Source organism: Mirounga leonina, unplaced genomic scaffold (assembly GCF_011800145.1).
Source record: "Mirounga leonina isolate KUSES-001 unplaced genomic scaffold, KU_Mleo_1.0 Mir_172, whole genome shotgun sequence".
Taxonomy (NCBI): Eukaryota; Metazoa; Chordata; class Mammalia; order Carnivora; family Phocidae; genus Mirounga; species Mirounga leonina.
In genome coordinates, this window is record NW_023270442.1 from 12,832,735 (window position 1) to 12,856,490 (window position 23,756).

Consider the following 23,756-nt stretch of genomic DNA (forward strand, 5'->3'; position numbering starts at 1 on the left):
GGCAAAATCACCCCCGGTTGAGAGCCGCTGCTCTCAGGACATCAGACCAAGCCATCCACTCATGGAGATGTGCTCGCTCCAGGCAGGATGGCTGGAAGAAGACTTCCTGTAGGAGGTGCCTTCTCGCCGACTGGCATGAAAGCAGTGCGGCAACTTCCCACTAGTTTCTAAAAGCTACAGGGAAAAGTGAAGCGGAGAGGGGAACGTAAGCCTTCATACCTCTCGCGCCTGCCCGGAGTCTGAAGCAAGCTGGGCAAATGGTCCATGAGGACAGCAAGGTCCTTGGCTTTTGCAAACGGGACCAGCTGGGCCAGGACCTCCTGATACAGCCCGGACGCTGGGGGCCCGTCTGTGCTGAGAAGCCTGGTCTGCAGCCGTTTCCACAGGGCCTTCCTCAAGACGGGAATGACAGCAGAGCACACTAGGCAGAGACAAAAAGGAGAAATGGTCACACACTGCGGCATGCTGGGGCCAGCACGTACCAGCTCACAGAGCCCATGGCGAACTTTTAGGAATTTTGTGACTGGGTGAGTTCACACTCGTATCTTGAGGTTGGCCAGGGCAGGAGCACAGATGCCATGGAGACTGGCAAATGCGAGGGCCAGTCTGTTAAACGTTGACCAGCATGCCACTGGTTACCTCTCGTCAGTCAACCCTCTGACACTGGGCCCTGAGTGTCTGGCTCGAAGCTGGTCATGGGACTGTGAGGACCAAAGTTCTGGACTCGCTCGCGATTCATGCCTCAAAGGCACGGGAATTGGAGAGGTACACCAAGAATCACTGACTAGAGGGGGCGCCTGGGTGGCTCAGTCAGTTAAGTGTCCAACTGTTGGTTGCAGCTCAGGTCTATCTGATCTCATGCGCTGTGAGATCGAGCCCTACATCAGGCTCCCTACTCAGCATGGAGTCTGCTTGAGATTCTCTCCCTCTCTCTCTGCCCCTCCCACTCGTTCTCTGTCTAAAATAGTAAATAAATCTTAAAAAAAAAAAAGAATCACTGACTAGAAGGAGGCTCTCTTACTTTTTAAAACATCTGTCATCACTGGTACAAAGTCATGACACACTGAGGGAAAACAGTGAGTGAACAATCATTCATACCCACGATAAAAAGAAATTAAGGCAAATTTCAGGTGAGCAAAAAATGCCTCGGACCTGAAACCCTACAGGTGGAGGAAGAGGGCTGGGCCCAATCTGCCTTGACTCAGCATCACTCACTGACACCTCTTCTACTGGGGACAATGGGCTGGGACAAAGGGCGGTCACCCCAAATGCCTCCCTTGCCCTGATGCTGACCCTTCCTCGACCCACCCCTCCCCCGCTTACTGCGGGGGGAGCCGGGGGTGGATGGGAGTGTGGGGCAGCACCTCAACCCACGGCCGAGACCCGAGACAGGGGAGGGCTGGGAGTGCGAATCTCTCCTCTTTCTCGATCTCCAGAGCTGGGTCAGTGGCTGGAGGACAGAGAGAGAGACTTAGCCCACACCCCAACCGTGGGAGTTCCCTGTTAGACCTCCTCAGCCCTCTGACTTAACACCCCCAGCTGCCCGAAGCCACCAGCTGCTGTACCTCCGGCCGGGCGTGCACAGTGGCCCTGTGTCCTGGCCTGGAGATACGCGTGGAGGAGAGGGAGCAAGTCATCCAGGCGCTCCTGGAGGCAGAGCCCCGTGCCGGGCTGCCCGCACCACAGCTCGAACCGCAGGAGGTGGGTGCAGCTCAGCTGCAGGAACAGGGCGGCGATGCCGAGGGCCGCCTGCGTCCGCCGGGCCAGGCAGTAGTCGAGCAGGTCCACCCCAACCACGGGGGCCAGAGCGGGCTCTCTCTGCAGAGTGTGGAGTAATACAGTGTCCAGCTCGTCCACGGCCAATGTGGGGAGCAAAGCCCCCAGGCCTTTCACAAACTCGGAGGCCCAAAGGAGCTCACTGCTCTGCAGCTGGTCCTGGGGGCTGCTGATCAACAGCTGGACCAGGACCTTGCCGAAAGCATTCAGGTGTCTCTCCTTCCCAGGAGACTTCGTGGGCCACTGGGTCACCAGCTGGGCCTCAGGCAGGCTCAGCAGGGCCAGGGTGACCTCTCGGAGCTGGGCGCCCTCCATGTAGGGATGCAGTCCCTGCAGGGCCTCCAGTTGCGGGAGGGTCTTTGGTGGTGACGCGGCCGAGCCTGTCCTCCTGTTTTGCAACTCCTTCAACACGCTCTGAGTGATGGCCTCCAAGTACTTGGCCAGGAGGCCCCGCTGACCAGTGCTCTGGAGGACCGGGGCGCTAGCCATTAGCAGCTGCAGGACCCCTGCGCTGAGGTGGGCTGCCAGGAGTTTCACAAGGACGGGGCTGAGGGTGTGCGGAGGGAGGGCCTGTTGCTCCAGGGCCAGGTACCAGCCCTCCAGTGTGGGGTGTCGGAGGATGGCCACGAGCACCTCCTCCAGTGTCTGAAATAGAGTGATAAGGCACAGACCTCACACACGGCCCAGAGCCAGCAGGGAGTAGGATGGAGGGCAGACAACAGCATTCCTAAGCCATTCCATCCGCAAGCCCCAAAGCACCCCAACCCAAGCCTGGTCAAAGCTATAACCCGACTGCACTGCATTGCCCTCCTCTCCCTGCCCCCCGGGCAACTGTGACAGCTGAACCATGACTGGGCCAGTGTCCCACTCACACTGGCAGGTGTCTGACGAATTCAGCCTGACGGATTAACTGTACAACAGAACTGCTCTCCACCAGGGGATGGGCTATGCAGAAATGCCCAAATGTGGTGAAGACCAATCATCTGGTTCCTGCTTAGCAGCCCTGCCCTCCGACATCAACCTGACCGAGGGACACAGGGATCCCGGGAGCAGCGGGATCACAGCGCGGGAGACCCTGCATCTGGGAATGGTGGCTTCGAGGTCCCCAGCAGGGGAGAGGTAAGCTCACGCTGTGGAGCTACTGGGCCAGCCGCACCCACCGCCCAGCCTTCGCTCAACACAGGCTGCAACTGCTCAAAAGGAAAACGTTCCCAGTTTCTCAAGATGCTCATGTCACCCAGTGTACGAGAAACAGCTCGCGGGGAAGGCAACTGGAAAGCTACACGCCCACATTATACCACGCTTATCTGTGGGTACAGGGGTCAGGAGTCGGGGGGAGGTTCAGTGTCCCCTCTGCGGTGTTCTGTGATTCCTTATTTACCTGCAACGAACACGTCCTCGTGTTGGATCAGAAGCAGAGGAAAAGCCAAGGTCTGAGACTTGACAGGAAAAGGTTAACAGGAAGGAGACCCACAGAAGAATGGCAGTGGTACCTTGTCATTGGCCAGCTCTAGCGAGGCCATGGACTCCATGTCCAAAAAGAGGTCGGATTCGGCCTGGGCGGCCTCGCATTTCTGCTGGTTCTGCGCATCCAGCTGCACACAATGGACGACCAGGCGCCTGAGGAGGTCCAGGAGGAGCTGCAGGAGGGCAGGCCCTGCACTTCGGCCCAGCTGTGAGGACAAGAGCCGCACGACTGCTCAGAGGCCGGCGGGGGGGCTCACAGTCGCCACGACCGTGACTACCGCGTCCCTCCGCAACCAGAAGGGGCCACGTTACCAGAAACAAGGACTGAGGAGGGCAACAGGCTAGAGTGGCAACTCCTTGTAAAACACCAAGAACCTCAAAGTCCTTTCTCAGTAAGATGTGCCCCCTAAATCTCGATGAAGTATGCAGGTTTATCTTGACCAAGGTGAGGGAAGCCCAAACTAAAACTCCGTAAACCACACCGGGAACAGAAAGCTCACCAATGAACGACAAAATTACAACTTATGCAAGACGGTGGGTCTGGCAGCGCACTGACCGTCTGCCGTGGGAAGGACCCTGGCAGCAGGGTCGGCCATGTCGGCTCCTGGTCTGCAGGGGTCTGCAGCTGCTGAGGGGTACAGATTCTGCGAGGGGTACGGAAGCCTGCAGATACTGGGTGCCGAACCCACCTCTGCACATCTGCTCCAGGGAGGAGAAGCAGTCCAGGAGGGAGGGGCAGGCTGTGAACTAGCAGCCCAGGCTCCCCGGCTGGGTGGGTGGGTGGGGGGGTGGTCCTGTGTATGTCACCTCACTAAGTCTCCTCGTGAGCAACGGGGTGACAATGAGACTCCAGGGCTCTAGCAACACCGTCACTCGGTCTGGACCCGACTCCCGAAGGGCCGCTCTGGAGGCCGAGATGTGGGGACACGCGGGGTCTGCGCGGAGAGGCCGGGGCGGTGCGGACCTGGCCGAAGCTCTGCACGGTGCTCCTGAGGTACAGCAGCAGGTGTGTGGCCGAGCGCAGCAGCTGGTGCATCGGGACGTGCGGGAGGGCAGCCCGCAGCCGCGCCTGAACCTGCCCGTCCAGGAGCGCGCCCTCGCTCTCGTAGGCCGTCTGCAGCAGGGCGGCGAAGGAGGAGGCTGGAGGACCCTGGGGCGCAAGGCTGCCTGGCGTCTGAAGGGCCTTGGGGAGGCAGCAAAAGCCCGGAGGGAAGGAAAGACAAACAACCACAGATAAAAAAGGTGTGCGGTCTGCTAAGACAGGTTCGGGGTGATGTTCATGACAAGGGGACACTTCACAATCGCGTCCTAATACTGGAAAACACGTGACTGCGTGACATTTTATTTATGCAAATTAAGCCGCAGCGTTCCCAGTCACAGGTACGTTCCCAGTCACAGGTACGTTCCCAGAGGGCCTTAACACGAAGGCACTGGATCGGAAAGGCATTCACACACGCTGGGGAACGGACGCGGCAGCCTGGAGCCACATGTGACAGACATTTCACTCAGAAGAGTCACTGTGCAGGCAAGCATCTGACTCTTGATTTCGGCTCAGGTCACGATCTTAAGCCCCGCAACAGGCTCTGTGCTGTGCGGGGAGTCTGCTTCTCCCTCTGCCCCCCCATCACTCATGCTCGCTCTCTCTCGCTATCAAATAAATAAATAAAATCTTAAAAAAAAAAAAAAGAAGAAGAGTCACTGTGATTAATCACTGGGAACTGGGAGGTCACAGCCGTGCAGGAGCCAGCTCGGTAAGCTCCAGGCCTTCCAAAGGCCCTCCCCCAGGAGCCTTGGTCAGAGTATCTTGTTGGGGGACTAACAAGACAGCGGACAGAATGAAGACAAATTTCTGGACTTCTACCTCAAACTGAAGTTGTTGATTTTTTCTACGACAACCACACTGCCTTTTTTATTCACCCCCACGTGCCTCTTATTACTCTAACTCCACACGCTCCACATCGCAAGGCCAATGAAACGAGGCTGCGTGTGTCCAGAAACACAGCAGGTCTCCGGGCAGGGTCCCCGGACCAGCAGCAGCGCTGCTCGGAACCGCCGAGAGAGGCCAACCCCCCGGGGCCCCCTGCCGAACTGAACGCACTCAGGGTGGGGCCTGGAGACCATGTCTGACGCCCCCTGGAGGGTGAGCAGCACTGCTGGGACCTACTCAGCAGAAAGCGGACGCCTTCCTCTGAGCACCCGTGAGGTGCAGCCCTGAACTGCGACGCTTGCCCTGAGCTCTGAGCGGCCACCACCAAGTCTGAACCACAGCCTAGCCGGAGGTGGGGGGGGCGGGGGGGAAGGTGGCAGCGGCCAGGAAGGGCGTGGACACTGGAGCCCACTGCCTGGGCGGAATCCTGACCTTGCTCCCATTGCTGCCTAGAGGTGGAACCACTCTGCCTCAGTTTCCCCATGTGTGCAATGAGCCCAGTAAGTCCTGACCTTCTTGGAGCTGCTGTGAGGATTAAGGGACTTAAAACACACGTAGTATCCCTAGCAGCGGGCCCTGACGAACAGAAACATGCAAGCACTGTAAGCGACGGCTACAAATATCACAAGACAAAGAGGCCCTGAGCCGCCTTTTTCAAGAAAAGCTAAAAATTGAATATATACACAACATGCACACCACAGTTAACTGCGCCCCTGCCCTCCAACATTCGTAAGCAGTCTGCAATGGGGCCAGACCTGCAGCACCCCATTACAAGAATGTAGTCCCCACGTAAAGAAGATTCTTTGTTTCCACTTTCCCGGTCTTCACAGAATGGAGACTGCTGGGGGCGGTCAGCTGAGCCCACACGGCTGAGGAGCGTGCTAAGGCCCGCCGGAGAAAGCTAGGACCCACACGTACCAGATGACTCGGTAAGGAGAAACGGCAACCTCCCTCCCGCCCCGAAGCCGGCACCGTGACGAGGGAGCCCTGCAGCCTGCGGGAAACTCAATTCCCTGCATCACCGAGCCATCTAGGCTCCATCCTAGCAGCTGAACAGCAGTGATGCCCCCTGAGCGCCTTCTCTTGTGCAGGGAAAGCAGAAGGTTAACAAGCTTCTCCCTGGAAACTGAGCAGCCGGACAGCTGCACAGCTGGGGCACAGCCAGAGTGGCCCACAGAAGGCACCTCGGGGTTTTCTAGGCAAAGGCCTGGCTTCCGTGGGAGCAGTGATGCCCAGCTCACCGAGGCCTCTCGGGCTGGCTCTGGGATCCAGCGGCTGTAGTATCCGCGGAACCGGGACAGCTGATGGCAGCAAGGCGGGGCCGGAGGCGCCAACGTGTCGTAAGCCTGAAGCAGCAGACACAGAGCCAGAGGGTCCCTCTGCGTGTGGAGCAGGTCTGTCAGCACTGCCGTCAGATACGCCACGACGCTCTCTCCTGCAGGGGAATGAGACGTGTGACCACCCTTCTGCGACCCATCAGCAACACCAATTCCCACACGGATTTGAGACCCAGCAAAATGCAGGCCAACACACCGAAAGGCAGATGCTACCACTGCAGAGCGCATCCACTCCGTTGCATTGACTCTGCGACACACACACCCTCAGGCTTCCGGTCCCAAGGCCTGGAAGTGGAGACCCAGGCGTGGAAGAGGTGATGTAGAAGCCACGTGCGGCCAGGACTCGCTTGGCGCTCACCAATCCGTCTCTCGTTCCTTGGCACGCGGGCGTCGCCTGTGGTTAGGCTAGGACCACGTGACTGAGGCAGCCACTTCCAGGCCTGGCCAGAACAGCCTCAGCATGACTGCCCTCTCTCTCTTCCTTTTCCAAGGTGACCCTTGAAGCCGTATGTTGAGACAGCACAGCTACAAGATGGGAGTGGCCTGGAGCCCTGAGCTGCCTCCTACAGGACCGTCACCCAGAAGAGCAACGTGACCTGTGCTAGGCTATGGCAAGGTCTAGAAAAACAGCTTTACTCGTCAAACCACTACATGTTGGGGCTTCTTTGTTATTGCAGCAAAGCCTGAGCAACCCTAAGGACACCACTGTGATCTGTGAGTACTTCCTTGGTTCTATGTTCCAGCAATTTCCAGCAAGTATGAAGGACTCCTAGCCTAGCATCGTGATAGGAAGAACAAACACTGAAGAGAAAACATCAGTGTTCCAGCAGGGGCCTGTGCAGCCCCACAAATGCATTATTATGGACTTATGCTCAAATGACCATCTCCCAGAAGTCCAGCTAGCCTCTAGACTTATCCTTACGTGCTCAGCTCTAAAGGCCAAGTAGCTATCACGTTGGTGGGTCTGAATCTTGCTGCCTTGGATTTTCAGCCATTACTCCCAGAGCCCCTGGAATCACACCTCCTACTCCGCAGAGACCCAGCTGGATGATGCACCCAGAGTATCCTGACGACACACAGGTACCTGTTTCACTTTCTGTCCCATGGAGCAACTTATTCCTGGCTTCCAGGGCGGCGGGGACCACCGCGCTGAATGGGAACGTGAGCAGGATCATGTCATCATTCAGTAAGAATCCAATTTCCTCATCCAAGCCTTCGCTGCCCTCCACCAGGACGTCCACCATGTCGAGAACATCTGAGTCAGAAAGGGGACAGTCAAACCAAGGCAAGAGCCACTGAAGGAACCCACTGCAAAGAGCTCCACAGGGAGGGATAAGAGAACGTTTGATAAAAGCTAAATGTCCCCAGGGGAAAAGGCTTAATAGGAAGTTTGGTTCTAAATAGATGAGGACATCGCCTATAAAATCCTGAGATCTCTGCCAGACAAAATGCAGGATATCCAGCTCAGGTGGTAAGAGACTGAAGTTTCCTCAAGTGACACGGAGAAGCCCCCAAAACCTTAACCTGGATATTCGGCAAACAAGTCAAAATCTGAGAAGCAAAAAAGCGTAAGGGTTGAAGAACAGGCCAGAGCCAGTGTCAGGTTCAAATCCCGACTTTCCTAGGTACTAGCTGTGTGACTTGAGCTAATTACCTAACCTTTCTGTGCCTCAGCTGTCTTATCCCTGTATAAAATGAGGAAAAGGACACCTGCCCTGTAGGGTGGTTCACAAGGTTGCAGGAGGTAGATTTATGAAGAGCTGAGATCAACACCTGGCACAGAGGAAACACTGCACAAATAAAAATAACCCAGCAAACAGACTCTGTACATACCCCCCATTCTATGAGCAAATAAGGCAATTTTCATTTCCAGAGTAGACTGAGCTTTGACTCAAAGAAACAGATGTCTATAATCTGCATAAGACATGAACACAACTCTCATTTTCATCACTGATTTGCCACGGTGGCTTGAACTTCAGAAGCCCAAGGAGCATAGAGGCAGCGGCGCCTACCGTCGATGTGAGAGATAGGAATGCTGACATCGTCAGCATCCTGCTTCGTCCCAGTGGCCTGCAGTGTGCTGGCTTCCTGGACAAAGTCAGAGGCTTTGTCTGTGTATGAATAGGGATTCGCCACCAAAGTCAGCAAAACCTGGGCATTGAAGAGTCAAGCAGAAAACATTCTGAGGGTCACAAATGAAATGCAAATATGCCAAAAAATGTCACCGGTAAAATGAGGGAAGAGCTAAAATGTTAGCAGTCCTCAATAAGAACTGTAATTTTTCTGCCAAGTTTTTAACTTTTTGTTATAAAATTAAAAAAAAAATTCCTTTAGTATAAACCACTGCTTTTAATATCGCTCTAAGCATACTATTGTTCTCTTCGTGCAAAGACAAATCCTCGAAAGGTAATTAAATAGTACATGGTAATATATACCCATTTTACAAATTCTAAAACTAAGCAAATTCTGACATCTCGGCAGAAATTATGAAGCAAGCCAGAAACGGGGCATTTGGGACCAGTGCATCAAAAATGCCTTAATTGAGGGCGCATGGGTGGCTCAGTCGGTTAAGCCACTGCCTTCGGCTCAGGTCATGATCCTGGAGTCCCGGGATCGAGTCCCGCATCGGGCTCCCTGCTTGGCAGGGAGTCTGTTTCTCCCTCTGACCCTCCCCCTTCTCATGCTCTCTCTATCTCACTCTCTCTCTCAAATAAATAAAAAATCTTAAAAAAACAAAAAAAATTAAAAAAAAAACAACACACAAAAAACCCCAAAATGCCTTAATTGAGCTAAAAGCTAATTGGCTTATTTACTAACATGCTCCTTTAACACTGGAAATAGGTGCTTACACGTTCCAAAAACTGAATCACAGTCTCTTGTTTCTCTTCTGGGGTGTAATCTAAGTGCTCCAGCCACAGCTCCAGCTCCTTCCACGTGTGCTCGAACACCCCTGTGTCCCGAAGAATCTGTCAGGAAGCAGATCGGAGGGTTGGGGTCACCACGCTCTGTGCGAGCCGAAGCAGCATAACGGAGGGGGTCAAAGAGCACGGAGGGGGTCAAAGTCTCATCTGCAGTTCTACTCCAAAAGCCACTCTTTCAAAACAACACTCCCATGGTTGAGGGAAACAAGGAAAAGAGATCATGCTGCACTCTATTAAAGATCACACGATCCCTGGTCTTGCTGCTTCCTATTCCTTTCTTTCAACTCCTAAATAATAAAAAGAAAAAAAAAAAAAACCCCAGCTGCTACTTAGGAGTCTGGTTTTTATACCTGGATTGTCACAAAGACCCCAGGTAGATGTGCATGACTCAGCCCCTCACAGCAACCAACCATCAGCCTGCATGAAATTCTCCAAACACCACTCACGTCACGTCAGTCACATCACGTCACCACAGTGCGGCCTCTCAAGCCTCAGACCCGGGGCAAGGAGCACCAGCATTTCTAAGAGAACAGAATGTGTTAAGGGGCAGGACCTTGAACCAGGGGGATTAAATGACGTCCCCAAATGGACCGATACCACAGACTGAGAGTCTGAGCAGCCCCACTGCATGAGCCCTGCAGCAGAGCGCACCGAAGGGAGACCCGACGGTGCCAATCCCACCTACATGCAGTCAGCGATCACAAAATCGGCCTGGGGTCAAGTGCAGGCCTATAGGGCAATGACAACCTGTAGAGGTCAAGACCCAGACGTTCACGTTCTTCAAGCAGCTCAGGTGAGGTTATAGGGCAGCAAGATTACCAGCACTTCAAAGAAAGGTAGAATCTCTGCACCCTACAAACAATGACGTGAATTCTGTGGCACCCGCGAGACATTTGCTGCACGGCAGAGATGACGAATTCGATTTCCTACGGCTGCGTCAAGTGAGTACCAAGTGTAAGAAAGAGAAGCTAACAGTCCAACTCCCTGTTCCCTTCCACGGACTTTGACACCCATGCTATGGGTGACCGAGGAGGTAAGGACGGCTGAGCACTGGAGAAGGCTGAGTTTGGACATGTGGGAAGAGGGACGGTCTATGTAAACAGAAATCCATTTCTTGAGCCTATAACGTACTAGGCATGACCTACTACTACATGATCACAAGTACTCTCTTCTCCTCTGAAAGCCTACCGTTTCATCATTCCCGTTCACCATGGGAAAACGAAATTCAGAGAGTTTGAGTAATTTGCCCAGTGCCACCCAGGAAGGAGTAGAAGCAGGGCTCAGATCTAGGAACAGGACCTCAATGCCCACGTTTTCCACTCCATGCTGCCTCTTGGGAACACAGCTGGGTTTAGGAGTCATAAAAGTGCCATAAAACCTCCCTTTTTTTTTTTTAAGATTTTATTTATTTATTTGACAGAGAAAGACAGGGCAAGAGAGGGAACACAAGCAGGGGGAGTAGGAGAGGGAGAAGCAGGCTTCCTGCTGAGTGGGGAGCCTGATGCGGGGCTTGATCCCAGGACACCGGGATCATGACTCGAGCCGAAGGCAGACGCCCAACAACTGAGCCACCCAGGCGCCCCAAAACCTCCCATTTTTAAGTTTAGAGAAGTCCTGATACACCCTTAATTCAACAACCATTTACTAAGCACCTACCATAACAAAGAGTGAAAATGCCTCTCAGAATTAGGAACTGGTAGAAAACACTCACCTTTATGATCAGGAGTTTGGTGGATGACTTGAGCTGCAGATGGCTACTGGTCACAAACATTTTCATCAATAAGTAAAATACAGATCGCTCTCCTCCAATAATTTCTGCATCTGGGCCTTCCTGGAGTTTGAAAAGCAGCACATTCTCAACATTACAGAGGCCATAGTACACTGAGCAAACAGGTACTGCATGCCCAACATGCTCCCAGGCCTCTTATCTGCTCTCGTATAACTACAACCTGGTGAGACTGCTGGGATTTTAGACGTGAGGAGCCTCAGAAGCTCAACGAAACCCCTGAACAGCAGTTGGATAACTGGGCCTGGTTGCATGTCAGCAAAATGCCAGTGCGGACAGAATTGATCCCTTATACATAATTTAGCCTCTCACAAAGGCTTTTGAGCTTCCAACGCATATCTCAGTGAAGTACATGGAGCTCCAGATCCCTGGTCCCAATGCCATCAAGGCTGCGTTTGGCCTTGAGCACATGAAGTGCTGGTATTCATGAAACCCAGCAGACTTCACCTTGTATGCAGAAGGTGGCGCACTGAATATAAATTAATATTTTAATACCAGTTTCTTGCAAAGTTAAGAGGCCTCCCTCTGTTCACTTTCCAAATAAATCAGCAGGATTCCCACTGGCCCTGTTCAGCTGGGGTGAAAAACGACACCCCTGGCTGGTCATCTCTCTGGGGTCCGTGGCAGTGACCTCATTGTGGGGTGCAGAGGTTGAGAGCAGGGCCATGGGCAACACTGCCTGGGGCCAATCCTGGGTCCTCCAGCTACGGCTGCCATCCTGCACAGGTGTCCTGAGCCCTCTGTGCCCCGGCTGCCTCGCCTTTAAGTGGCAGTAAAGGTGCGGATGCATGGAGCACATGTGTCAATCCTCAACTACAATGCAGGTGAACCTCAGGAGAGGACCTGGAAAAAAAGGCACAGATCCCAGCGCCCCCTGCACACTCACACCTTCCTGGAAATACAACAGGTAAAAATGCCCACATACATTTCTACACTATTAGTTCCATAAGATTTTAAGTAAGATCGGAGTCACTAAAAAAACAGCCATGTGAGCTACTGAGAAACACACTCGGACAATGCTTCATTTTGCCTGGTCACTCTTCCTCTGGATAGAAGTGATAGGCATCCCGTGCTTAAACACACAGGTTAAGTATCTGCTGAATCTTGAGTTCCCTTTGATTCAATGTTATATATTCTCCAGAAAGTCCTAGGAGACATTATTTATTTATTTTTTTTAAAGATTTTATTTATTTATTTGAGAGCGAGAATGAGAGAGAGAGAGCATGAGAGGGGGGAGGGTCAGAGGGAGAAGCAGACTCCCTGCTGAGCAGGGAGCCCGATGTGGGACTCGATCCTGGGACCCTAGGAGACATTATTAAAGGCAAAAAAATGTCAGCAATTTTTACAGACTTTTCCGCCAGCCTCAATCCTCTCCTGGCTTGGTATCTATTCCCATCTCTGTCTTAACTTCTTCCAGGATGAGGGCAAAAGAAAAGGAATGTACTTTATTTCCGAAAAAGTTTTAAAATGACAAGACATAAAGTCGTCAAGATTAAAAAAACCCCAAACTCCCAATACCCAGCAATGTTACTGTTTCAGTCAGAACACACGAAAACACCCTATTTTGCCAAAGCAAAGAGACTCTGAGGCCTCCTGGTTCACGAATGAGGCCCTGGTCTCTGCTCTGCGTGCGTCTGAGGGGGGAACCGTGAATGTCTTCCTTGTAACCATCAGGTTCTGATCCAGTGAGAAATTTCCAGGCCAAAAAACCAACATGCCCGCGAGTTAGTGAGCAGAAGGCGGGAGCTCTCCGCTTCCTACCTGTGCCTTTAACCACAAAAACTTGCTGGCGGGCAGCTCCAGGGCCACCTTGAGAATGTGGTGCTGCAGAATGGGAGGGACCTCGTCTCGGAGGCCCTGCTCTGAGAGGATGCCTGTGGGCAGGAGGGAGGAACACAGACAGGAAGTCAAGTGGAGGAAGGTGCGCAGCCACTGCTGTCCCTGGCGAAGGGGACCGGAGAAGGAACTCCATCCGCAGAAATAAGAAGGGCGATCTGGGGCTCTGTCCTCCCTTGTCCTGGGCCCACTCTTCTGCCTGGACGCACCTCACCTGCCGCGTCCTCCCCCTCCTGTGGTCTATCCAAATCTTCAGCAGAAAGCCTGCAACTCCACCAGCCCAAAGCAGCCCGCTGGCCCCCACCGACCTCTCCCTACAGCCTGAAGCCGGGACCCTCATGCTGCGCCCTGGGTGTGGTCCCTCACCGATGTTAGCCCAGTGGGAAGCACCGGCCTCACTCCCCAGACTACAGAGATGTCATGAGCACGCTGTGGCCACCGGAGCCCCAGCCTGGGTCCCTACCCTCTGCCCTGAATTCTGGATTTCTCTTTGCTTGGGAACGACACGATACTAAATAGTAAATGGTAAATTTCATATTCTCACAGCAAGGAGAACCTTTCGCCTTCCAACAATTAAAAAGTCAATTATAACTTTTCATTAGGATTATTCCAACACCTTATATAAATGCCAGGAATGATATTTCTGCAAGTTTTCTTCTGTGGGCCCAATTATAAAGTTGATTTTATTAGACAAATTTTTCCATCAAGGAAACGTGACCAGACAAGCACTAAATTACTTTTACAAGATGTGGTTTGAGCCTGCGTCACTGAGGAAAATATGAGTCAATGATGTCAGAAGTGCCTCTGCGCAAATGAGACATCCCTTCTCAGCGGCTCTCATTTCTTTTTTTTTTTAATTAATTACTTTTTTTATTTAAATTCAACTAACATGTAATGTATTATTGGTTTCAGAGGTAGAGGTCAGTGATTCACCAGTTGCATGTAACACCCAGTGCTCATTACATCTCGGGCCCTCTAATTTCTGCAGCCCTGCTCCTTTGAAAAGAGGCTTTAGAGTTAATGTCACACGATCAGATTTGTCATTCATCCCCGGCAGACAATTCAGGCTGCCTGGCTTCTCCCTGCTCTGCCTGCTGCTCAGCGTTCATCTGATGTTTACTTAAGGAACACTGGCTATTTAAAATGTATTAGTCCAAACACAAATAACCAGGCTGGGGGCTCACGCATGCCGGCCCTCAGCTCCGGGGGCTCTGCTCTGGCTTAGCTGCCCGTCCTTCATCCCTGCCAGCACACAGCAGAGGGGCGCCTGCGGTCTCAGGGGACACACCTTTCAGGAGCTTGCTGAAGTCAAAGTTGTACTGCATGACCACGTGTGGGACCACCTTCTGGTACAGGCATATGACCTGGAGCAGAATGGCTTTCAGAAGAATGGTTTCTGCATCATCTGAACCAAAATCAGACACCTCAAATTAGGAAACACACTTGTTCTTTGCCCTTCATCAGCAGGCGAACCACCCGTGACCCATTGCAGTCAACCCCACGCTGAATGCAGAGGCTGCACACAGATCCCTACGAAGTCAACATGGTCAGGACTGTCCAAACAGACTGGGTTTAAATCCCCATTTCGGTGCTGTGACCTGGGACAGGTTACAGCTGCTCTCTCTCTGTGCTCGAGCATCCTCATCTGAACAACGGGGATTCAGCAGCACCTACCCTCGCAGTCACTGTAAAGATTAAATAGCAGAGACAGAAGATACGAGACCCACTGCCTGGCAGGCCAATAACAAGGTTTGAGTCAATGTATCCCATTACTGGGGGGACTGTGTAGCCCAGCTCTATCTGCACAGTAAATGAGAGCCCCCAACCCCCAACATGGAAAGGCCAGAGTACATAACACCCATCATTCAAGTCTTTAGAGAGTCACGGTGCTCACATAAAGCTTGGGTGCATTCCCAATAGACGCCCTGAAAGCCCCTGTAGGCAGGCGGTGTCCCTGGCTGCCCGTACCACCTGTCTGCACACAGCAGAGCCCCGCACACTTCTCACCGCACTCGGGAGTCACACAGAAGGTGGGAGTCTGGTTGTCCCTCTTCTTTCCTTTCTCATCATCCTGTTTTGTGTCCTGCTTTCGAAGGGACTGCCAGACCCACACGATGGTGTTGAGGTCTGGTAAAATCTAAAAGGGAAAACAAGAAAACAAAAAAACCAACCACATTAAACAAGGGAAGGAAATAAATGAAATGAACCTACTAAGGAAAAGCAAAAACAAAGGGAGGATTTGAGCACACGTGGGGGTGTGTGTGTAAGAGACGGGATGGAGGGAACACAGGCCCACATCCTCTGTGAGTTCTGCTCTGTGCTGCTGATTCCCACGACTGTACAGCAAGGACTTGGTGAAAACACAATCACTGATGATTACAACAAACCCCCGAAGACTCATTCACCAGAGCAAGACACTGGGAAAAAGAAACCCGTCCTCTGATCAGCCGGGGGCCTCATCCAGCATGACCTTGGCTCCTTCCTGGCAGGTGCCCCGTCTGCAGACGATGACTGCCCTTCCTGACTTGCCAGAATAGGCCCCGGGGAAGAGGGCACAGGAGGGGCCTCCCAAGCCACTCCCTCACCTTAGCCCCAGCCCAGTGTGTGTGCAGCAGCTGGGGAGGGAAGAACAATCAGCTCCCGATGAGGCTGGAGGTCCAAGAGCACCTGAACCCCTCCACTGCACTTCGTTTCACACCTAGCCTCTGTGCTCCTGGGGCTGCCTCTTCCCCTGGTGTGCTCGCCCATGACAGCTGTAAGGAACTTTCTGGAACCTCATCTGGAATGGCCACAGCTGCTCCCATGCCTACCTTGCTCAGAGCTTCTCTGAAGAGCCGCACGAATTCTTCCATCACCTCGGCCGAGTACACGCTTGATCCTTGCCACGTCTCTTTATTCAGGCAGTGGTCAACGGTTTTCAATGCTCTTTTCAAAATGACGGAAATAAGGGATAAAGCTGTGTGTTTCACCGATTTGCTGTCCAACTGGGAAGAAAAAGAGGTAAATCCACACTGGAGGCTGCACTGGTGGACACAGACCTCCCAAGCCCTGGGACTGATGGGCCCTTGCTCCTCCTGGGGTCCCCAGCAGGGAGGGCTGCACGAGTTGGGCAGCCTGTGGACCCTGCCTCTTGACCTCCTGCAGATCTGACCTCAGCAGTGGCTGAGGAGACGGCAACTGAAAGAAACACCTGATAGTTATTTTTAGTTCTGTTTCATTGTCTAGGTTTGGTAAGTCTTTTCTGACAGCCACTGAGCTCATTGGATTATCCTCATCAAGAACAGCTACAATCTCACCAGAACCCCACCAGCTCCTGGAAAAGCACTTAATGTGTCTGAAATGACACGGTGAGAGGGGGTGGCTGGCCTTCCATCCCAGACCGCCTGCCGGAGCCGCTCCCAGAGGGCAGGGACGTAGTCTTCCACCCAGAAAGGGGCCGCATCCGACATCCGCCTTTCAGTTCTGTTTCCTTAACAGCCCCTCGAGACTAAACAGTTTGTGTCTTCTACCAGACTGACGGGCAAGTGAGCTGGGTCCTAATTTTGGTTATTACGACTTGGCAACCAGAACAAAAGGCCTTTCTGTCCAGGCCCACGCCGACCTCCTCCCTGTTCCTCGCCCGCTGCCCACTCTCAGCACAAACCCTGGAGACAGGCATCAGAAATGCTGAACCCCACTGCACCACCAGGGGGTCCTCGCTGCTCTGCGCCGACTGCCCATCACCGCTGGGGCCACCTCAAGTCCGTGTGACCCACCACGACAGACCCCAGTTCTGCCGTGTCCACACGACAACCCGGCCTGCCTGACGGGTGGGGACTCCTCCTGCCCCACAGCCACCCGGCCTCCCCCAGCTAAGTCTTGAGGCAACCCGGGAACAGGAGGGCCTGGGAGAGCCCAGGACCCACGTGTGCCAACAGCTTGCAGCTGTTCACTTAAGGCCACGCTACGGAGCTGTGCTGAAAGATGCATGCATCCCTCAGAACGTGGCTCCTGCAGGGACTCGGGGACCTTTATAATGTATAATGATAGGAAATTTAATCTTTCTGTGAATGTGTCCAATTTTTTCCATGAACATGTCCTCTCAAAAGGCCTGAAATAGCTAATCCCCAAAGTAAACGTTCCCCAGAAATTTTAACAGTATTCACTTATACCACAAAAGACAGGATTTGCCAGGCAAATTTCAGTCCTACCCCATCCACAAATCCTCAACTGATAGCTTTATACATGACACTGGGCTATAGCTGAACACACTGCCCTGTGTCTGGGTCCAACAGGCTCCCACCCTCGGGCAGGTGCAGAGAGCCATGCAGGAGGCTGTGGTCCTGGCTCCGTGCTGGAGCAATAAAATCAGCAGCTGCATCCTCTGGCTGGAATGTTCCTCAGGCTCAGGGTCCCTTGCCCAGGTAAGTGGACACGGAAAGCCTGAGGCTCACTGACAAAACACCATCCAATATATCCAGGGAGGCATCCTCAGAATGATCCCCAGAAAGGCCAATGCAGTGAACAGGAGAAAGTTCTAGAAGAAAGGCGACCACTTACATTTAATGCCTGGGTGAACATGATCTTATTGCACACCAGGGGCACAGTGGTCACCATCACCATTGCCAGGAGCCTAGGCAAGGGGATGAACTCTCTGGTCTGAAAAGCCCGGGAAATGTCCGGCTGGGCCTCATAGATCTATGAAAAAAGAGAACAGAGAATGAGCTAGTGCAGGTTATGTTTCAAACCTGAGGCTAACTGTAGGCACCCCACAGTGAAGCGGTTCCAATGAAAGGATTAGAGTGATAAAGGTCCAAGGCCTGCCAAGGAACAGGGTCCGGAAGATTAACCCCTAAATCTACTTGTTAGAGAAAAGTCAGGTCATGAGACTGTTTGTTACCAGGGCAATGCCCTTCAAAGCAGAGCACAGCGTGGCAGCCTGGGGAGCCCCTTAAAACCTCTGATGACAAATAAGTCACTGCTGGAGCTAACAATTGTATTACTCACCAGTTACTGCACTTGACAGACACGTGACAAATTATGTCATCTTTTAATACTTCATGACAACCCTTTAGGGTAGGGATATTTTACATTAAAATAAAAAACATTCATGGATGACAAAATTGGACCTCAATAAGGTTAAGTAATTTCCCCAGGGGCGCACAGCTAGAAAGCAGTGAAGCAAGGACTCGCACCCAGGTCTGCAAAGGCCATGAACTTGCCCGCTGCCCTTCCCTGGGAAGAGCAGCACCAGAGCACCTCCCCAAAAGGGTGGTGGCCACAGGCTACCTTCCCCCAAATGAGGGGCAAAATGCCTCCTTCTCATCCTAAGATACACGTGGGGACTATATATACACACACCTGAGGAAAATGAGAGAAGACCTGAAAAAAAGCTTGTTTATAGATAACCCCATGCCCAGACAGGGCACAAGAAAACAATCCTAGATGTTTCACCATTAAGCAGGCCAAAAATCAGACCTTAACTGAGCCAGGCAGTACTGCCAAAGAATGTACGGTAGGTACGTCCGCTATGGTGGATGCAGGGAGGCTGACGTCTGTGACCAGAAGGACATTAACAGGGGAGCCTGGGTGGCTCGGCTAGTTAAGCGGCCAACTCTTGGTTTCGGCTCAGGGCATGAACTCAGGTTGTGGGATTGATCCCTGTAGTACTGGGCTCCTCGCTCAGCTGGGAGTTGGCTTGAGATTTTTCTCTCCTTCTGCCCCTCCCCCTGCTCACTCTTACTTTTTCTCTCTCAAATAAATAAATCTTAAAAAAAAAAAAGACATTAATACATAGCCACCTAGACAAACAAACCATTGTTTCATAGCTTATTTCAAGTTGTTCTAAGTACTTAAAACAGTAGTCTTTAGAAACTATCCTACATTTCAGACATCTCACTAATTCCAGCCTAAATGTGCTAAAATTCATTAAGATCTCACTCTAAGCAAAATCTGGATGAAGGAGATGAATTCGGCTTAACAGATTCAAAAGACATCTACCTCTAAATTCAGCTCAGTGAAAAGCAGAATGTCCTCAGAGGATCAGGACACCAATGTGACATGATCTCAATTACCCCCTGAAGAATGGCTGAAGGAGTTCTCTCCATCCTGAAGTTCATGGGCATGTCACTCTCTCTCCCTAGCTGCCATCCCACAGCTCCTGACACTCTGCCCACCCCCTAACACACTCCAGAACAGGCAGGGTGTTACCTTGTTCAGCAGTTTGATGTTATTTGACCAAGTGGACTTCACTCTTGGAAGAAAGGAAAATGTGACTTCCTTGAAGTATTTGTTCAGTAAGTCCGGGCACACTTTGAGGATGTTCACCACGAGCTCGGCCACCAGCTCATCGTCTGCAGCAGTCTTCAAACCCAACAGGAAGTGCAGGAGGGTCAGATTCCCGCCTCTGTCAGAGAAAGAGAGGAGAGAAGGGTCTGCAGGGAATTTTCACAAAGCGCTGAGAGCTCGGGGTAATAATGCAGCTCCTCGACACCGCCCTCAGGAAACACAGTTGAAATACAAGTGACCGGCAAATTGCACCTGTGGCTCTCCCTTGTGACACAAAGTGTGGTGTTCTCATGGTCTGTGGGGCTCTCGCTCTCCAACAAAGGGCTTGAATTTCACTCCTCTATTTCTAAGCGGCTCAAAAAGTCTCTACTTTGACTCGTTCTCCATCTCTCCTTCCCTCCCCTGAGTTCCATTTGACATTCAGGAGGAGGAAGAAACCCACTCTGTCTCTACCCCATCAGTCTGCCCAGGAGTCAAGGCTAATGTAAAGAAAGGGCCAAACCCGCAAGGAGGAATCCACTCCCAGAATTTCCCCATGAGATTTTACTGACCTCTTTCCTCCAACTGCATGTGAAAAAGCAAGTATGTAAATAAATATATATATGTGAGCATTAAGTATAAAAACTACAGAGGATGGGTTTTTCTTTTAAAAAGATTTTTTTACATGAACTGCTCCTGAACTGCCCCACAGTCCACAGTGCCACAAAATTATTTCTAAAACGCAACAAAATGGCACAAAGTCTTGCCACTTATTCTATTTATTTCAAACTTCTAACTGCAAGAAGCTAATATAGGAAAAAAAAAATCTACTGTATGAAAATATTAAAAACTTGTCCCAAAGTGGGAAGCTTTCCAAAGGATAAAATCATAAAAAGAACAATCAGGAGAACCTGTGGACATTAAAACTTGCAGATAAGAAGCATCTAGCCCAGGATCTATATAGGCAAACCCGTAGGACTCCATGTTTACCCCCAGATCCTTCTAAGGAAGGATGACTTTTCATATCTGCCTGTCCCTGATCCAGAAAATCTGAGAATTTACCACAAGCATACCACGTTGATAGCTTCTGGGATCCTCACTGTTCTGTACCCCCTTGTAAATTGACCAAAACTAAGATGCAATATGCAGCTTTACATATACTAAAATTTTTTTCAAAAACTGAATGAGTATAATTTTGATCAGAAATCTAAAAAGCTTAAAATTTGGGGGGTGCCTGGGTGGCTCAGTCATTAAGCATCTGCCTTCGGCTCAGGTCATGATCCCAAGGTCCTGCTCAGCAGGGAGTCTGCTTCTCTCTCTCCCTCTGCCCAACCCCCCATGCTCGCATGTGTTCTCTCTCACTCTCAAATAAATAAAATCTTAAAAAAAAAAAGGCTTAAAATTCTTAATATGAAAATTTCATGAGCAAAATAGTTTGCGCCATCAAATGAACACAATGCTAAATCTACAAAGTGCACTACAAATACCACGCACATCCACATTATTTCAGTCAACAGTGTAATAAAATGAATGACATTTCTATATACACAGTATGCAATGTGTGCCGGCCACTACTCTAGGCAGTTAGCACACTCGACCTCCCTCCGGGGTGGGTACCAATTTTGTTTCCATTTTACAGATGAGGCAAGAGAGGCAGAGAGAAGTACTTGTCGAGGTCTCAGAGCTGACTCCAGAATCTGTTCTCTTAACCTCCACACCAGGGGTTGGCAAACTATGGCCCACCCTCTGTCTTTATAAATAAAGCTTTATTGGAACACAGTCACACCCATTCGTTTATGTCCGTGGCACAGTTGAGCAGTCACGAAACAGACTCTATGACACACCAAGCCTAAATACTACCTGTCCCTTGGAGAAGTTTACCAAGTCCCGCCTACACTAGAATGCCTCACTTTCAAACACCTGCTACGTGCCAGGCACTGTCCTCTGTTCTCACTGATTCTCGTCTATCAGGTGATGAACAAGCAAATAAATAAATGTGCGAGGTGGTGATAAGTCACAGTCAAAAGCAAGAGCCAGGCAAGGGGGACAGTGACAGTGGAAGGGCTATTTCAGCAAAGGGCTGCCAGGGAAGGCCTCTCGGATGTGGTGACACATGCAGGGAGCCCTGAATGGACTGAGGACGCGAGCCTTACAACTACTGGGGAACCACACACTTTAATTTTCTCAAAGCTTTCCATCCACGTCCCCACAGACAAATTCCCTTCCTCTCCCCTAAGGGCAAACATTTGCTTTTGCCCCTGGCTTCAAAAAACTGACATAAACCACAGCTTATTTGAACAGACCTACACCCACAAGTTGATTCAAACACGCTCATCAAATGATGATCTATTTACGGGTCTTACTTAAGGGGAAAAACACATGTGTTTTAGGCATGGCGTTATATTAGACTATAAAAGTCTGCTGTTACTTTTAGCAGGCAAGTGAGCTGATTTTTGCTGATAAGAGAAAAGCTACACTATCCCAAAACAAAGTTAAAAGAAAAAAATGATGTGGCAAGTTAATTCATAATAACCTCAGAATGAAAACAAGTCACAAGGAGAGAGAAAAATTTCCACCATATTATCCTATCGTGAAGGGATCAGTCATCTCCTACCTGGGTGACACTAAATCAAACCATCTATATCTTTATAATAAAATAATCAGAGATTAAAATATATATATATAAGGCTACTCACAATGACCAGAAAATATACCTAACATTTTTACTATCAACGGGGACAAAAAAGCAGGTTGATAAATCCAACAGTAGGCTATTTTGGTTATTAAAAACTAGTAACATGGATGTGTATTACAGTTAAACCAAAAGAGAAAGTCTAAAAGAACATAATCTAAATCATCAGCTGTGGACTTCGTTTCCGCACTGATGAAATGTCCCCATAAACAAAATGTAAAAACATGAAACAAATTGTAAAAAACCAAATTGTGAAAATCTAGCTCATTAGCAGCTGTCTTTGAGGAGAAGAAGAACTATTTCACTGTTACGAGGATTCCCTGGGTTTAAATCTGAACTCTGCCACTCTGCCACTCACAGGCTGAGAGACCCGACCTCTCTGTGCCCATCACCCTCAGCCACTAAACCAGGATAACACTGGCTCCCACCTCAGGACTGCGTGGAGGCCCGCGAAGGGGTCCACCCTCCCTGGGAAGGCGGATGTACGACTTATCCTCAGACCCCGCCAACGGTCACAGTCTCGAGGGAAACCGCGGCACCTCGCTGGGTGAGACATCTCCTACTGGGTGTCTAAGTCCACTGCTGCCTGAGCCCTTTGCCCCGAGGACTCGTAATGAGCAGCCGCTCTTTGGGTCAACAAATGTTCATCCCTAAGATGAGGTAGGTAATGTCTAAAATAAAATTCCATTATTCCACAGATTTCCCCGGGAAGTCACGTACATACGGGACGACTGCTGAGGAACCCGCGTGGGGTTCACAAGGGCGCTGCCTTACCTGCCGAGGGTGCCGAGAGATGCGTCATAAAAATTAATCCCGTGCTTGAGCGAACAGCACAGATCCATCAGGAAGGTGTGAACAAGCTCCCTCACCATGGTTTTCCCCGCATCCTCAGCAGAAGCCTATGAAGGTTTTTAGAAATTCAACGAAAATCTCAAGTTCGTAAGCCTCAGTAACAACTACAGAGTAAAAACTGGACAATACCACGCACCCAATGACGACTTAGAGAACATTTGAAACACTTGGTATCTATCATTAAAAAAAACACAGAATAGAAACACCAATCAAGATAAAAAAAAAAATACTCTCTTATACATGGACTCTAAATAAAGACATAATAAATTAGATAAACAACAAATTAAAGAAAACAACAAACAAGCTCATAGATACAGAGAACAGACTGGTGGTTGCCAGAGGTAGGGGTGGGGGGTGGTGATGAAAGAAATGGATGAACTGTTTTTGTTTTAGTTTAAATAAACTGAATTAAAAAAGAAAATATTTCTTTTTAACGCTGAACAGACAGGGAGTTGCTGGAACAAGAAACTACAGATAACTGGACATTTTACATCATTTCTTATTGTTGCCAAGCACTTGGCAATGAGGGTTCTCATTCCATCTTTACAGCCGCCCTGTGCATCTGGCAGGACAGAAATGACTGCCCCCATTGCACGTAAGAGCAAACTGTGGATGGCACAGCTGAGGTCCCCAGTGGGTTAGTGAGTGCAGAGCAGGCCAGTATCGGCAACCCCATTATTAAAGAGACTCTCTTTACAGCCTATATTTCAGTTACAAAATCATTTTTTTTAAGCTTCCCTTTGCTTTTGCGCTGTGATACTGTGAATGATAAGAAATAAATACAGTTGACCTCTGAACCACACAGGTTTGAACTGCACGGTTCTGCTTCTGTGGACTGTTAGCGACAGCACGGTCCTATAAATGTATTTTCTCTTATGATTTCCTTATTTTTTATTTATTTATTTATTTATTTATT

General features: G+C 50.6%; 1 protein-coding gene across 2 annotated transcripts in view; it reads right to left on the reverse strand.

The window, feature by feature from the left end:
- Window positions 1–23,756, reverse strand: part of URB1 (URB1 ribosome biogenesis homolog) — a 67,150-nt gene that overhangs the window by 26,130 nt on the left and 17,264 nt on the right. Inside the window, exons 8-23 of one of the 2 annotated variants that reach the window (XM_035017590.1) lie at window positions 22,763–22,887; window positions 19,240–19,435; window positions 17,590–17,727; window positions 15,861–16,034; window positions 15,058–15,187; window positions 14,339–14,455; window positions 12,976–13,088; window positions 11,140–11,259; window positions 9,357–9,473; window positions 8,520–8,658; window positions 7,592–7,762; window positions 6,412–6,605; window positions 4,208–4,426; window positions 3,270–3,449; window positions 1,566–2,421; window positions 220–421 (exon numbers count right to left, since the gene is read on the reverse strand). In XM_035017590.1, coding sequence (XP_034873481.1) covers window positions 220–421; window positions 1,566–2,421; window positions 3,270–3,449; window positions 4,208–4,426; window positions 6,412–6,605; window positions 7,592–7,762; window positions 8,520–8,658; window positions 9,357–9,473; window positions 11,140–11,259; window positions 12,976–13,088; window positions 14,339–14,455; window positions 15,058–15,187; window positions 15,861–16,034; window positions 17,590–17,727; window positions 19,240–19,435; window positions 22,763–22,887 — 3,191 coding nt within the window. The remainder of the gene's footprint in view (window positions 1–219; window positions 422–1,565; window positions 2,422–3,269; window positions 3,450–4,207; window positions 4,427–6,411; window positions 6,606–7,591; window positions 7,763–8,519; window positions 8,659–9,356; window positions 9,474–11,139; window positions 11,260–12,975; window positions 13,089–14,338; window positions 14,456–15,057; window positions 15,188–15,860; window positions 16,035–17,589; window positions 17,728–19,239; window positions 19,436–22,762; window positions 22,888–23,756) is intronic. The other variant, XM_035017591.1, reaches the window with a different exon arrangement.